General features: G+C 47.4%; 1 protein-coding gene across 1 annotated transcript; it reads left to right on the forward strand.

The window, feature by feature from the left end:
• The first annotated feature begins 1,506 nt into the window (after window positions 1–1,506).
• On the forward strand, window positions 1,507–2,720 carry ID1 (inhibitor of DNA binding 1). The gene is made up of 2 exons (XM_036924778.2): window positions 1,507–2,020; window positions 2,263–2,720. The coding sequence occupies exons 1-2, from the start codon at window positions 1,598–1,600 to the stop codon at window positions 2,302–2,304; spliced, it is 465 nt and encodes a 154-aa protein (XP_036780673.1). The 5' UTR covers window positions 1,507–1,597; the 3' UTR covers window positions 2,305–2,720.
• Window positions 2,721–16,586: the final 13,866 nt, after the last annotated feature.

Raw genomic sequence — 16,586 nt, forward strand, 5'->3', positions numbered from 1 at the left:
TAGTTAGGGTGTCCCTGTTACAATAATCCAGCTGTTACAATAGCTATGGCTCTTGGGAGGCTTTTTGAGCCTCAGTTGGTCTTTTGTATAAAACCAAACAGCTTAGCTCTCCTCTTTAGAGTTGTGCGGAAAATTACAGAAGATGGTAAAGGCGAACTCTCACACAGTGCCTGGCAGGACGCAACAATGCCATAAATCGTCACCTTTGTCATTACTATAGAAATACTAGGCAGCTATCTGGGCTCAGAGACGGTCAGAGACTCAACAGAGTCACACAGCAGCAGAGTTGGAATCAGAGCTCTTTTCTCAGGAGGGAGGGGTAGAGAGGGGGCGGTGAAAATACCTCCCCAGTAGCCCAACCTGTGTGCCTGTGGGGCTATTCCCAGGTGTGGATTGTGGATATAAGGTGACCCTGGCGCAGCGACCGCGCCTGAGAGGAACACATTCCCAGGCTTCCAGTACCATATCCGCAGGTGACTGGCCGGGTAGGGGGTATTGGGGGAGCCGGCGAGCCCAGTTTCCCATCTCCATGGCGACCGCCCGCGCGGCGCCAGCCTGACAGCCCGTCCCAGTTTTATGAATGGGTGACGTCACGGGCCTGGCGTCTAACGGTCTGAGCCGCTTGTTCAGACGCTGACACAGACCAGCCCGGGAAGAGGGGGGAGACTCGAGCTCTGCAGCTGCCGCGCCGTGGGAGGGAGACCCTGATCCGAGATCTTTAGAGGAAAAAGAAAAAAAACCCGGCCAAAACAGGGAGGAAAAAATTTTAAATCACCAATGGATGCAGATTTGGGTAATTTTTGTAGGGGCTGCAAGTTCATGGTAGAATCGGGGGATGCACCCCCAACTATAGGCGCCTTCTATGAAGTTCAGGTCCCAGAGGCCCATCCCCCAATTCTAGAGGAACACTTTACAAAATTAACTGTCCCAACCCCTGGTCTCAGGAACATTATTAACCAGCAACATTGTCTGGAAACTGGGATCCCGACACAAGCCCGGGGGAACAGAGTGTAAAGGAGGGTCCGCTTTAAATTTCAGCCCAAATATTCAGGAGCTTAGAGTCCCAGAGGTAACCTTCCAATAGGATCCAAGCACCCCTGGCTCTGGTACTGGGAGCCCTGGGCGACCTGGGCCAGCCGCTTCCCCACTGGGACCTCAGTTTCATCTGTAAAATGGGGCTGGAGAGGTGAGACATGAACCTGGGAAAACTGATTCTAGAAGTCTTTATCTGCAACACCGGCTTAGCCTCCTTGCCTCCTTTCCGAGGAGTCCTTGCCTCCACTACACAGCCTGCCGGTGCCCTCCTATTCTTGCTGTTCTTGGCACTCGGTCCCCCTTTCCACGCGCGAGAGGGTGCGTTGGTAGAGGAGAAGGCGGGACCAAGAAGAGTAGAGGCCACGCCTCCAGACCTTCCATTGGCTGCTTTTGAACGTCTGAGTCCGCCCCTGTGGGGAGGCGCGGCGCCTTCATAAAAATCCGGCAGTGGGGCGCGATCTCGCATTTTACTACGGTTTCTTATCCGTGCAAGTTTCTCCTGTGCATTAGGCGTCTGCAGCCTCCTTCCACTTCTCCTCCCTCCTACCCCAACGGCAGAATTATGAAGGTCGCCAGTGGCAGCGCCGCGGCCGCCGCGGGCCCCAGCTGCGCGCTGAAGGCCGGCAAGACGGCGGGCGGCGCGGGAGAGGTGGTGCGCTGCCTGTCCGAGCAGAGCGTGGCCATCTCGCGCTGCGCCGGTGGCGTCGGGGCGCGCCTGCCCTCTCTGCTCGATGAGCAGCAGGTGAATGTGCTGCTCTACGACATGAACGGTTGCTACTCACGCCTCAAGGAGCTGGTGCCCACCCTGCCCCAGAACCGCAAGGTGAGCAGGGTGGAGATCCTCCAGCACGTCATCGACTACATCTGGGACCTGGAGTTGGAGCTGAACTCAGAGTCTCACGTGGGGACCCCCGGGAGCCGGGGGCTCCCCTCCCGGGCTCCGCTCAGCACCCTCAACGGCGAGATCAGCGCCCTGGCGGCCGAGGTGAGGACCGAGTTGGGAGCACGAGATATTTCCCTTCTACAGGGGGGGAAACCGAGCCCAAAGGGGGTTGGGGGTGGGGAACTTGACTTTTGTCTACCCCATCCTTTCGGGCACCTGGTATGCAAGGATGCCCATGGAGATCTTTGGAAAAAGCGCCCCTTAACCGTTTCTCCTGGGGAGAAGGGGCTTGCAGCCTTTTCCCCTCCGACCCACTCGGCTCACCTGTTCCCTCATTTTCACAGGCAACGTGTGTTCCAGCTGACGATCGCATCTTGTGTCGCTGAAGCGCCGCCCTCAGGGACCCGCAGACCCCAGCCCTCCAGGGGGCGAGAGGAATAAGTACTCTGGTCCTCCCAAGCGCCTCGCCCGAGCTGGGGAGCAACAAGATTGAAGTCGGCGTCCCCAGGGCGCTTGCTGGGTCCGGCCCAGGGCTGGGGGACTGCCCAGGGCAAGCCGACCCTTCCTCCACACGTACCAGCCACCAGAGACTTGTGGGAGGGGGGGAATCCTCCCCATGTGTTTCTATTTTTTGAAAAGCAGACATTTTAAAAAATGGTCACATTTGGTGCTTCTCAGATTTCTGAGGAAATTAATTGCTTTGTATTGTATATTACAATGATCACCGAGAATATTGTTTTACAATAGTTCTGTGGGCGTTTTTTCTTTTTGTTATTAAACAAATACTTTAGACGGTGGAAAATCGCAGTAGACTTCTTGGATTGAAGCGGGGGACCTGGGCTGCGAGTGACCTCTGACCCTTTTTGCAGTTCGCGGTGGGGGGACGGACTGGAAAGCCACATCTGGACTATCCCTTTTACCGACCTGAACTGAGTGTTTCCGGTGTCTTTAAAGTCGGCCTCCCTCCTCCTCCACCTCCATTTCCCTGCTCCCAGTGCCATAAAATTAAATCCTCTAGACCTCCAGTGTTTCTCAAAGTGGTCATTGAGTCGTCTGGGTCACCTGGGGAGGTTGTTAAAACACAGATCAACCTGTCATGGTCCCCACTGAGTGGAAGGGTGTTAAAGAAGCCATTTAAATTCGGGCACCCAGGTCCCTGGACCACCTGCATGTTTGCCAAAATGGAGGGCACGAGACCCGGAGGAAAGACTTGCCCAAAGCCTCTGCTTATCTGAGGCAGGACCTCTATTGCTGCTTTACCCAGTAGGAGGTGCCTTCCCTGTTAGGCCTTTTGACCTTGCATCCCAGCAGGCTGCCCTTAGGGCGCCCAGCTTGTCCAAGTGGGTGAGCAAGTTGGCAGGGCCAGGCTGGGCACAGCTGCTGGGCCACCTGCTCTGGGTCAGACCCAGCCCCCTCACCCGGGCCTGGATTTGGCAGCAGCTCACAGGAACCTGCTCTCACCCTCAAGGACTCCTATGTGGGCTCTTAGAAGGAGTAGGCAAGTCAGTCCCCAGCTCCTGAGCAGGAAAAAGGTATTGGCAAGGGCCTGTCTGCCTGGACATGTGTGAGTTTATACCTGGGGGAGTGCATGAGTGTCTGGGCCTGTGCATGTGACATGAGTGAACTAGTAGTTCCCCCTGTGGGGCTGGGTCATCTGTTGGTGTACAGGCCTGGGGGTATGGATGAGGATATGCATAGGGGCGTGTGTAGAAGGGTAAACGGGAGCACATGTGTTCTGCAGATAAGTGTGCAGCCTCCAGCTGTTTGGGCTTGTGTTCTGTCTAAATGCATTGTGGGCATCTCTGCATGGGTCTCCTTGATAGATACGTTTGTTTGTGTGTCTGGGGGCTGCAGAACCACACAGGGTTTCTAAGTGTGTAATTGGCTGGCATTCCTAGGTCTCTTGCTGGTCTGGGGTGGAGATGGAGTGAGGGTGGGGCAGCTGTGTAAGCAAGCCCTTCCTCAAAGGTTTAGTACCAACCCTCCAGGCAATTGTTAGGCCCTGGGGCCACACCTCTCCAGTATCCCTACTAGGTCAGTTACACAGAAGTGGAGTCCAGAAAGGCAAAAAACTTGACCCTAGAGAGGGTAGACTATTGATACATTCTGTCAGTAAATAAGATAGAATAAAATAAATAGCACCTAATAACCATGAGCCTGACTTCTACGCTCAGTCCTTAACATAAACAATTTCATGGGTCTCTGTGGAGCTAAAGGTAGGTTTCTGATCCCAGGTTTACAACAGAAGAAACTGTGTCATGACCACCACCACAAAACAATTAAAGGTTATCATCCATGAGCACCAACATTAAGCCAGGTACACCCTCTCCCCAAGAACATGATGGGCTTTATCAAAGACATCATTTGGAGGTAAAGTCTCTTCTTTGCAATTCCCCACTCAAGTCCCCACACTGCTGCTGTTTTAAAGCATTAATTTTGCACAACTGTGGTAGAGAATAAATGGAATAGAGCGCTTTAGCTCGGAGTGTTTGGTAGTTATAAATTATCATTATTAATTGTTGCCTGTGTGTGCTTGGAATGTCCTGAGAGGCGCACGTGTGTACCCACTCCCTCCCGTGTGTGGGCCCTCGCCTGCAAGCCCACCCACGGGGACGCGGGCGTGCCCCCGCGTGTAGTCCCACAAGGCAGGGCTGTTTTCCAGGGGAGGAAGGGGCTGTGGAGGGGCTCTCGGCCACCACCCCCACCATTCAGGCACACTCTGGTTTCCACGTTTCCCTCTTTTCCCCTTTGGCCCGGGCCCAGCCCATCTGGAGGCCGGCTCAGCGGCGGCCTGGGAGCGTTTCCATCAGCTGGGCCCGAGGAATGCGGAGCTATTTAACCTGAGCATCCCCAGGTGTACGGAGGCGCCTGGCTGTCTGGGGCCCGCCGCCTTTGGCACCGCCGCGCTAGACAAACAGCGCGCCGCCCCCGCCCTGCCCCTCAGCCCGCAGCTGCAGCCGGGCCTGGGAACGCAGGCGCCGGCGGCTCGCGGGAGGCTCGGGCCTCGCAGAGGGAGGGGTATGGGGCCGCCGTGGGGCGGAGGTATGTGTGTATGTGGTGTGTGTGTGCGTGCGCGCGCGCGTGTGTCGCAAAACCCTGCTCCTTTTAGCCGCTGCTTGGACAGGGCGCAGCCAGAGGCCGGGGCAAAGGCCACAGGGAAGCCCCAGGACAAAGTTTCTTGGGCGTCAGACCCTGCCTCTCCAGAGCTGGGGACCTGAAACTTGAAGTATTTTAAAATTTTGTTTAATAAACACTTATGGGGTGCCTGTTATGCGAAAGGTCCTACATTAAGTTCCTTCAAAAAATTAATGCATTTAGTCCTCCTCAAAGCTGTATGGGGGCAGTGCTGTCATGCTCCTTTTAATAATCACCACCACCACAGCAGCAACAATACTAGGCTCACAGTGTAGTAGGGAGCACGGATTCTAAACCAGTTTTTATGCTCACTTCATATGTCTGAGCCTCCATTTTATCATCTGGAAAATGGGTTCCAGAAATGTGACCTCAGGGATCAACTGACCTGATGCACATAGAATGCTTACTGCAGTGACTATCCCATAGTGGATACTTAGTCCATGTCGGTGTAAATATTTGAGCCCTTCCTAAGTGAATTGTCTCATCAGCCCTGTTAGGTGTGTGGGCCTATTACTATTCCTACTTATTAGATGACAAAAAGGAGGCATCAGAGAGGTGAGGTGACCCACCCAATGCCACACTGGGATGTGTACTTAGAGGACTTTCCAGAAATTAGGCTGGTCTAAGCCAGGCTTCATGTTCCCACACTGACGTCCAGTTTAGCCCTTTTCATCTTATTTACAATTGAAGTCATACCTGATCGTTATATACTTTTGTTTTAAAAGCATCAACTGGAAAAATGCAAGACACATAATGTGTACCATAATTTTTGCAACCTACATGTTAGCATTTCTTAATTTAAAAAATCTACAGCTTCAAAAGATGCAAATGGCCCAGGCTTTCTCAACCTCTAAGAGATCTTGTCTGTGTGACCTGGTTCTGAGAGGACAGTTCACACAGCTGGGCACAGCTCTTGAATAGGTAGAGACTAAACAAATTGTGGAAATGTCTACTGTCCTGAAGGCTAAGGGATGACCAGGCCCTAAATTTTCGATGCACACTCTCACCTTCATAGGAGTAAGGGGGCTTCATACACAAACACCAGCCTTGTATCAGCCTAAGTCACCCTAGACCTAAAAGTTGGCTTAATTGGGGGTGTCCTGGAGCCCCCCCCCACACATTTTGCCTCTTGAGACTAAGGCTCAGACATATAACCTTTATTCATGCTAGCTACTCTTATTGAGCTCCAGGAACTGCTGGCCAGCAAGGGCTTTCCATTGCCCAGTGTCACACATGGCAAGGCTTTCCAGTGAAAGGCAGGCCTGAGTTCTCAGCCTGGCTGCCAGAGGGAAAGGAGATGAGTCATGGCTGGGCCAGGGTCTGGGCGCCACTTTCCGGGAAAGGGAAAGGAAGGGAAGAGAGGAAACCAGAAGTCCTGGAGGCACACAAGGTGTGTGTGTGGGGGGTGCCCTTATCTTCCCAGACCTGCCCTGGCTGGCTCTTCCTGCCCCAACTCTTGTGAAATCTTTTTCCCAGCACTGTCCCCCAGAGGGGCACCCCCAGGCTGGTACAGGGTTGCACCAGGAGTTTGTGCAAGCAGTATCTTGGTGTGTTGCGTGGGGTCGGGGGTGTAATGTTACAGGCCAAAAGGGACAAAGAAAGACAGACTTGGGTTTTTGACCCAGTGCCACTTCTGGCTAGGCACTTGCTTCACCTCCCTGGCCCTTAGTACCCTCAGCTTTAAAATAGTGCTAGAGTCACTGTTCTGAGGCTTCAGTGGCATCATCCTGACCCCATCCACTCCTCAAAGCCTCGGTCAGGCCACTGCCATCTCTACCTGGAAAACTGTACCAGCCCTAACTGGTTCACCCAACAAATAGTTTTAAAGCTTCTACAATACACTAGGAACCAATGCAGCTGTAGGAGTTAAAAATTTAGATAGAAATCCTGCCCTAGTGGAAGAAGACAGACAGTAAATAAGTATGCATATGTATAAGCAAATGAGGATTTACCCTCAAGTTGCTGAAGCTTAACTTCAAGTCTCCTCATCTGGAAAGAGCCCTGGCAATGTGGTGGTGGTTTTTTGTGTTTTTGTAAAATTTGCAAAATGTCCCTAAATCCAAAATCTAGGCCCCGAAAACCTAGATTCTCCCCTGTATATTACAGAGGGTGCGCAACAGAATCCAAGCTTAAAGGTAGCAGAATCACATCTGAGGGTACTATTCATTTCTTCACCTGGAGATCCCGGGGTCTCCAAGGGGCGGGGAAAGCTGAAGGAGCCCCTCAGCTCGCTCGCCCACCAGCGAACACCGGCACTGCGCCCAGCCGGTTCTTCTTGGGGCCTCTGGCGCCCCCTCCCGGGAAGAGCCGAAGGCTGTTCCAGCGCCGGCAGAAACCAGGCCCTAGTCCTGCGGGCGGCGAAGGCTGGTGCCTTGGCGGCCTCTAGCGGACTACCTGGGAACCGCAGCCAGAACTGTGAGTTAATTGGAAGAGCATTTCGGCATTGATATGTGAATATGAGTCTGTGTACATGTGTACAGTAGGCGACGAATCCAGAAATCTGCACCCTCAGCCCTTGCTCTGACTAGGGCCTTAGCTACTCTTTTTCCCACTCTCTCATCCTCTTCCTTCTCCCTTTCTGTGTGACAGCCCCCTCTGAGAACTCATTACTTCAGAGGAGGAGATCTAATAAGAGGAGATATTGGGCAGGTTCCTGAAATTTTATTAAATTGTGAAATGTATTATACATACAAAAGATTAGATATTACTAATGTATACAGTTTAAATATAATGATAAAATGAACACTTAAGTACCACTCGGTTTAAGAAATAGAATATGGTTCTTTTGAAGCCACTGTGTGTCCCTCTGAATAAAATCTCCACCCTCCCTGAAAGATGTGACCTCCATTCAACTTTGTGTTAATCAATTATGTGTTCTTTTTCTATTTTTTTCCACATATGTGCCAGTGTGCATCCTTAAATACATTATTGCTTAATTTTACCTAGTTTTGCCTTTTATATGAAGAGAATCACAGTGATTTCTTCCACTGGGTTCTCTCATACAGTATGAATTACATGAGAGTCATCCATATTGATGTGTGTACCTTAGATCACTCATTTCCACTGCTGTTATAGTATTCCACACTGTGGCTGATTTACCCACTCTCCTGCTGATGGACCTTTGGATTGTTTCACGGTTTTTGCTGTTATCAATGGTACTGCTCTGAGCATCCTTGTCATGTGTCTCCTGTAGAACATGTGCAAGAAGGAATGGGGTGGCTGCATCACAGGGCATGCACAGTTTAAATGTTACTAGGTTGGACTGGAGTTCGTTGTGATTAAACAGAAAAGTCAAAACTGGGAGGTCCCTTACCTATCATTTCACCCAATGCATTCATTGTAGAGGTAAGAAAGGGAAAGCCCAGAGAGGTTAGGTGACTTGCCCAGAGTCCCTCAGCCTTGGCCTCCTGAACTAAGATCATAGCCCCAGGAGTAATTTTGGGGGTGGGTAATAAGGACCTATTTTCTTCCCATTTTGATGATTAGCAATACCATTTTACCTTTAAAATTGTCTTCTGGGTTTTTTTTAGAATTCTGGACAAAGTAAAACACAAAATGCTCCTTAAAAGCTGTTCCACAAACACACACACTCATAGTCACTCCACCTCTGAGTCCTGCCAATTCCAGCCCCTAAACGTATTTCTACCCACACGTTTCCAGTCATCCCCATGCTGCCCACTGGCTTCCGTCCTTCCTCCCCTGGACATTGCAGTAGTTTCTCCTCACTGGTCTCTCCCTACTTCTACCATTGTTCCCCCACATTCTCCACACAGTAGCCAGAAGGATCCTTCTAAATGTAAGCAGGTCATACCACCTGCCTGCTTAAAAGTTTCCAGTGGCTTCCAGTTGCTCTTAGGATAAGCTCCTGATTCTTCCCCATGGCTTACAGGTATTGTAAGGTCTGGTCCCTGACATGTCCTCCTTCTCTTGCACCTAACCCCTAACCTCCACCCACCAGTCATTCTGGTCCCCTTTCAGTGTGCAGTTCTAACTGGGAGGTTTTTGTGTGTGTGCTGCCTGCTGCCTGTTAGTCTCTGCCCCACAGAGCTTCTTGTCCTTCAGATCTAAGCTCAAATGTCACCTCCTCAGAGAGCTCATCCCTGACCAGACCATCTCCTCTCATTCTCTGCTTTTCAGCCTGTTTTTTGTTTCCTTCTCAGCACCATCTTCATCTGTCATTGTCTGTCCTTGGGGAAAGTTGCTTAACCTCTCTGTACACTTAGAATGGCGTATTATTCTCATGGCAGTTTTTGAAATAACCACAAATTCTTTGACACTCCTCTTATCAAAAGGTGGGTCTGTGTCCCCTCCCCATGAACCTGGGCAGGTTTTTGTGTCTGCTTTGACCAACAGATTATAGCAATATGATGCTACATGACTTCCCAGGTTAGATTGTGAAAGGCCATCCTGCTGCTTCTTGGTTTCCTTGGGGCGCCCTCTGGAGGAAGCTGTGAGACCGCCAGGCTAGCAAACAGTAGGCAGTGCAGATGACACTTCCAACTGAGGTCAGTCTGCCAGTCACTCATGTCCAAGTGAAGCTATCTTGGATCCTCCACACTAGTCCATTGCCAGCTGAGTCCCCCAGAGTGACCCCAGTTGATGCCACAGGGAGCAGGATAATCACCGAACCAAGCCCTGCCTGAATTCCTGACCCATAGAATCTCTGAGGTATAATAAAATGGCTGTGGTTTTAAGCCACTACGTTTTGGGGTAGTTCATTACTGAACAGTATATAACCAGGACCATCTTGTTTGTTTCCAAGTGTACTGTGTCTCCTTTCTCTAGATGGGTGCTCTATGAGCTGCGGTATGCCTGTTGTCTAGCACAGAGTCTGGCACACAGTCAGTGCTCATTAACTACTTACTGAATAAATGAGAGTGGGTGAATAGATGTGTGCACACCACACTTGGGTCTAGCTCCATTCACCCTGAGACATGGGGCTTCTGGGGTAATCCTGCAGATACCTTGGCATTGGGAACAGGGGAATCCAGGCTCCTGCCATCCCCTGGGGGCCCAGTTTGTAGCCCTGAAAGTGGTTTTGATCACGAAAGCCCACTGTGGCATTAGGGCCTCTCCAGCAAGTGCCACCTGCCATGGCCCCACTTCTTTGTTCCAGCCTCCAGACGTTGGCTAAGCTCTTTCCAATGATGTCCTCCAAGCCTCGTTTATCTGACATCACCTCCTCCAGAAAGCTGGTCCAGTTTGGGAACTCTCCCAGGCTCTCTTCCTGACCTCCAGAAACCACCTCCTCTCCCCAGCTTCCTGATCACAGACAGTTGCAGAAATTCCTCCAAGACCATTCCCACCCAGTGCCATCAGAGCACCTCCTTGCCCCAGATTGCCTCTTCTCAACCTGCACACAGAGTCCACTCTACCACAGTTCAGTCCTCTAATATACAGACAGCTTCATCCCGAGACACTACCATGTGCCAGGCCCCGTGCTAGGTGTTTTGCTGCCAGTACTTCATTTCAGCACCTCACAACCCAGATCCATGATTACACCATTTTTTTTTGGATGAGAAAGCTGAGGCTCCAAGAGAAAAACTAGTTCTAGGTCATGACTGGCAAGCATGCTTCTGGAACCCAATTCATCATTGCCATTGTTATCATGACTCTGACTTCCTAAGCACTTACTGTAAAGAGAACAATCCACTAAAGGATGCTAAAGGCAAGGGCTTAAACTTTAAGCAGAAAAGGGATATTTTCATGGTTTCAAAGCATCTGTTAACATATTGAATAATTACAAAGAGCAAAACAGTATTTTTTAAAATTAAAGTATCATTGATACACAATCTTATGAAGGCTTCATATGAACAACATTGTGGTTTCAACATTCACCCATATTATCAAGTCTTCAACCCCGATTGCAGTCACTGTCTATCAGCGTACTAAGATGCTATAGAGTCATTATAAAACAGTAATTTTATAGAAGAGAATATAGCAGATAACACGTGGTCAAGGTTAACAGAACCAGTTATACATGTCAGATTAGCTATAGTTACAGCTATATCAGTTAAATATTACTTACATATTACATTACATTTATTACATATATTATATATAACATATATAATGTTTCCAGTTGCTCTTAAGATAAGAGCTATAACTACTGTTATATATAATATAATACATTATATAATTATTGTATAACATATTATATGTAACTAATATATATGTAATATATATTAACTATATATATAAAATAGCTATATATAGCTGCTATATAAGTACAAGTAGAGAATGTAAATATATTATATATACTAAACATATTATACATATAAATATAAACTATATATTAGTTATACATATCAGGATCATTACATACAGGGCACATCATCTACCCCTGGCAGGAGGCACTGAGAAGACATGACATCATGTCTGTGATAGTTTTCCCAATAGTGCATGACCTCAGTTTGATCACAAGAAAACTTCAGACAAACCCTAAATTGACAGACATTCTACAAAGTAGCTAGCTAGTTCTCTTCAAAAGTGTCAAGGTCATGAAAAAGAAGGAAAGACAGAGAGGAACTGTCACAGATTGGAGTTGCCTAAGGAGACATGACAAATAAATGTAATGTGGGCTCCTGGCTGGATCCTAGAACCGAAAAAAGACATTGGTAGGCACGCTGACGAAATCCAAATAATCTGTCCTTTAGCTGATAGTGATGTATCAAGGTTAATTTCTTAATTTTGATAAGGGTTCCATCATTATATAAGATGTTGACAAAAGGGAAAGCTGGGTAAAGAGCATACAGGAACTCTTTGTATTATTATTATTATTATTATTATTTTCTATTTATGAGAATGATTCTTTTTATTTATTTATTTTTTAATTTTGGTATCATTAATATACAATTACATGAGCAACACTGTGGTTACTAGACTCCCCCCATTATCAAGTCCCCACCACATACCCCATTACAGTCACTGTCCATCAGCGTAGTAAGATGCTATAGAATCATTATTTGTCTTCTCTGTATATACTGCCTTTCTCGTGTCCCCCCCTACATTATGTGTGCTAATTGTAATGCCCCTTTTTCCCCTTATCCCTCCCTTCCTACCCACCCTTCCCAGTCCCTTTCCCTTTGCTAACTGTTAGTCCATTCTTGGGTTCTGTGATTCTGCTGCTGTTTTGCTCCTTCAGTTTTTTCTTTGTTCTTATACTCCACAGATGAGTGACATCATTTGGTACTTGTCTTTCTCCGCCTGGCTTATTTCACTGAGCATAATACCCTCTAGCTCCATCCATGTTGTTGCACATGGTAGGATTTGTTTTCTTCTTATGGCTGAATAATATTCCATTTTGTATATGTACCACATCTGTTTTATCCATTCATGTACTGATGGACAGTAAGGTTGCTTCCATTTCTTGGCTATTGTAAATAATGCTGCAAAAAACATAGGGGTGCATATGTCTTTTTCAAACTGGGATCCTGCATTCTTAGGGTAACTTCCTAGGAGTGGAATTCCTGGGTCAAATGGCATTTCTATTTTTAGTTTTTTGAGGAACCTCCACACTGCTTTCCATAGTGGTTGAACTAATTTACATTCCCACCAGCAGTGTAGGAGGGTTCCCCTTTCTCCACATCCTTCCCAACATTTGTTGTTGTTTGTTTTTTGGATGGTGGCCATCCTAACTGGTGTGAGGTGATATCTCACTGTGGTTTTAATTTGCACTTCCCTGATAATTAGTGATGTAGAGCATCTTTTCATGTGTCTGTTGGTCATCTGAATTTCTTCTTTGGAGAAGTGTCTGTTTAGATCCTCAGCCCATTTTTTAATTGGATTATTTGCTTTTTGTTTGTTGAGGTCTGTGAGCTCTTTGTATATTTTGGATGTCTCTCTGTATTATTTTTGTAACTTCTGTAAGTCTAAAATTATCTCAAAAGGAAAAAAGACATTAAAGTAAAAAAACAAACAGATAATGAAGGCTAAGCTGGAGTAAGCCTACTACAGCTCATCTCTCCCACTGATTACCATTAAAAAGTCTGGATAAATACCAAAAGCAACTGCTTAAGGAAGAACTCTGAGAGAACAGACTGCGGTGAAGAGAAAAATCTGAAGTATAACCAGCACAGCAGCGGTGCATGTCCTGGAAAATTTTCTTCTCCGATCCTCTGGCTTGGACGCAGGGTGCTCTGAATCAGGAAACTGCGTTGGACAAGGGCCGCAAGACCTCCCAGAGAGAAGCCTGATGTCCTGGCCAGAGAACCAGGGAGATGGGCCAGTGAGGAGCAGCCTTGTCATTACTTGTACTTAATGGTTTTTCTCACCTGGCCCTACCCCAAGGCAGCCGCCATCTGCTGTGCGGCTCCCAATCGCTCTGAGAGGAAAGGCCATGAGAAGAGCCACCCTCCAGAGAAAAGAACATGGGCGAGGGGCCACTGTAGGGCCAACAGAGTGGGACTCTTCCAAGTCTCCTTTTTCCTCTTTTCTTTGGCTGCTTTGTCCTGAGAGCCGGCCCAGGGGAAGGGATTGTGAGACAGGGCTGGTGAGAGGACCTCATATTCCTAACCAGAGGACCAAGAAAAGGGACCTCTGGGAGGCAGAAAATGTAGAGAAAATCCTGGTGAGGAGAAAATGGATAAAAGAACCCCTCTGGTATGGAAATTCTGGCTTTGAATGAACACAAGTCCTGAGCTAAACCCAAGCTGTGCCTGTGAGGAGCATACCCCAGAAGGATGACAAGGGCTGTGAGTTCTGAGCCGCCACAACCCTGCTGCACAGGTCCCAGGCTGACCCGTGCAGCACACAGACCCAAATAGCATAGCAAAGCGTTGAAAATAAAACAGATACAAGGGTCACTGCCCACAGAAAGTGATATTGAAATATGCAGTCTGAACCTAACCAGGTTTGCCTGCTATTAAAAAAATAAAAATTTCTCCAGAGGCTTTTAACAGTACCCAGAGTCTCACAAGATAATATTTAAAATATCCAGGATACAACACACAGTTACTCAAAGGAACACCCAACCAGTTCTCAAAGAAAAAGACAATTAATAGATGCCAGCCATGAAAAGACCCAGATGTTGGAACTGTCGATCAAGGATTTCAGAGCAGCTATTATAACCATACTTCATGAGCGGGAGATGAATGCTTTAGAAATGAATGGAAAAACAGACCTTCTCAGCAGACAAATAGAAATCTTGAAAAAGAACCAAAAAAAAGAAAAAAAGAAAAAGGGGGAGGTATTGGTCAAAAGACACCAAGTCTCATTAATACAAGACAAATAAGTTCTGGAGATCTACTGTACAACATCTACTCAACTAAGAGTTAAGAGCAAATTTTTTATCATTAAATGCTTATATGAAAAAAGAAGAAAGGTCTCAAATTAATAATACAAGCTTCCACCTTCAGAAACTAGAAAAAGAAAAATCAAATTAAGTCCAAACCAAATAGAAAGAATTAAAGAGCAAAAATCAATGATATTGGACACAGAAAAACAATGAAACCAGAGGCTGGTTTTTTGAAAAGACCAATATGACTGGTCTCCTTAAATAAAGGGGAAATTATTTGGACACAGACACTCATAAAGGGAAGCCAGTGTTAATAGACACAGGGAGAAGACAGCCATCTGTAAGCCAAGGAGAGAGGCCTGGAATAGATCCTTCCTCCCAGGCCTCAGAAGGAACCAACCCTGTAGACACCTTGATTTTGGACTTCTAGTTTCTAGAACTGTGAGACAATACATTTCTGCTGTTCAGGCCACCCACCCTGTGGTACTTTGTTAAGGCAGCTCTAGCAAACTAATGCAACTGATAAATGAATTTCTCAAGGTCATAGGATATAAGGTCCACATACAGAAATCAATTGCATTTCTATATAACAGCATTGAACAACTGGAAATGGGAAACAAATTTAAGTAAGCACCACTTACAATAGCACCAATGAAAATTAAATAGTGAAGTATCAATCTAACAACCTTAGTCCAAATGGAGCTGAAACAACACACCATAGATTGAATGGCTTATAAACAGAAATTTATTTCTCAGTGTTGGAGGTTGGAAGTCCAAGATCAAGGGGCTGGCAAATTCCATATCTGGTAAGAGCTGGCTGGCTTCCTGGTTCATAGACAACCATATTCTCACTGTAACCTCCCATGACAGAAGGGACAACGGAACTCTCGGGCCTTCTTTTATAAAGGTCCTAATTCCATTCATGAGGGCTCCACATCCATGACCTAATCACTTCCCAAAGTCCCCACTTCCTAATACCATCACACTGGGAATTAGGTTCAACATATGAATTTTGAGAGGTCACAAAGAATCAGTCCATTGCAAGCCAGACCCCACTTCATCCCAATTCCAGAAGAAGAGAGACCTGAGTGAACAGGCCTGGTGTGTAGAGAATGCAGGGCAAGAAGGCTGTGGGTTTCTTTGTGTATAAGTTCAGAAAATAAAAAATACTGGGAAGAATACAAATCTAGACTAATTAGGGAGGGCACTTTCCACAGGGGACAGGGCAAGTCTCTGCAATGATATTGCAGATGAAATCTGAGGGACAATGGTGGGGTTTTGAATGTCAATACCTAGCACCCTCTCTCTTGCCCGAGTTTTGAAACAACTGAGTCAAATGAGGAGTTAGGTATATTGAAATCAAAATGGCATTTGATGGCTGTTCCAGTTACTATCTATCACTTCATCACAAGCCATCTGAAAACAGTGTGTAAGACAGCTGTCTGATGCTGATGGCTTCTGCCGTTAGGAATTCAGGAAGGGCGGAGCAGGGATGACTGGTCTCTGCTCCATGATGTCTGGGGACTCAGATGGGAAGACTTAACAGCTGGGAGGGGCTTGATGGCTAGGGGCTGGGATCTTCTGGACATGTGCCTGTCTAGAAGCTGAGGCTGGCTGTAGGCTGGTACCTAGGCTAGGTAGCCAGAAAGAACATCTACGTAGGACTTGTCCATGTGTTCTCTCCACTCTATCTAGTTGGGTCTCCTCACTGCATGGCGGCTGGGTTCTATGAAAGTGTATCCGAAGAGAGGCATTTTTATGACCTGGCTGTGGAGGCCTCATAGCATCACTTTCACCACATTCTATGTTTAAGGCTGTCGAAAAGGTAACACCAAGCAAGGTTCAAGGAATGGAGACATTAATCACACCACTTGATGGCAGGAGTGTCAAGGTCATGTTGTAAAAGGAGCATGGAATTGGAGATATTGTTGAGTACACAATGACTGATAAACGTGTGTAGAACACAGCCTAGGTCTGTGGATGAGACGTCAGGTGTGTTACTCCAGTAAAGCTTTCTCTCATGGGAACATGCAACTGGGAATTAAGTGAGCCTTGCTCTTTAGAAGAGAATTTTAGCAGAGGGAAGAGCAGTTACAAAGGCCCTGCCACGGGCAAGAATGGAGTGTGTTCCAAGAACTGAAGGCCAGCATGGCTTGCTCATGTAGGAGAGGAGAGGTTGATGGGGAAGCTGCAGTTGGAGTTTGCAGGGGGACCTTGAATAGCAGGCTAAGGAGTTTAATGGGAGGCCACTGGGTACTAACGAAGGCTCAAGGATGCCATGAGGCTGTCCCCAAAAAA

This window comes from Manis pentadactyla, chromosome 5 (assembly GCF_030020395.1).
Source record: "Manis pentadactyla isolate mManPen7 chromosome 5, mManPen7.hap1, whole genome shotgun sequence".
In the NCBI taxonomy this organism is placed as follows: domain Eukaryota; kingdom Metazoa; phylum Chordata; class Mammalia; order Pholidota; family Manidae; genus Manis; species Manis pentadactyla.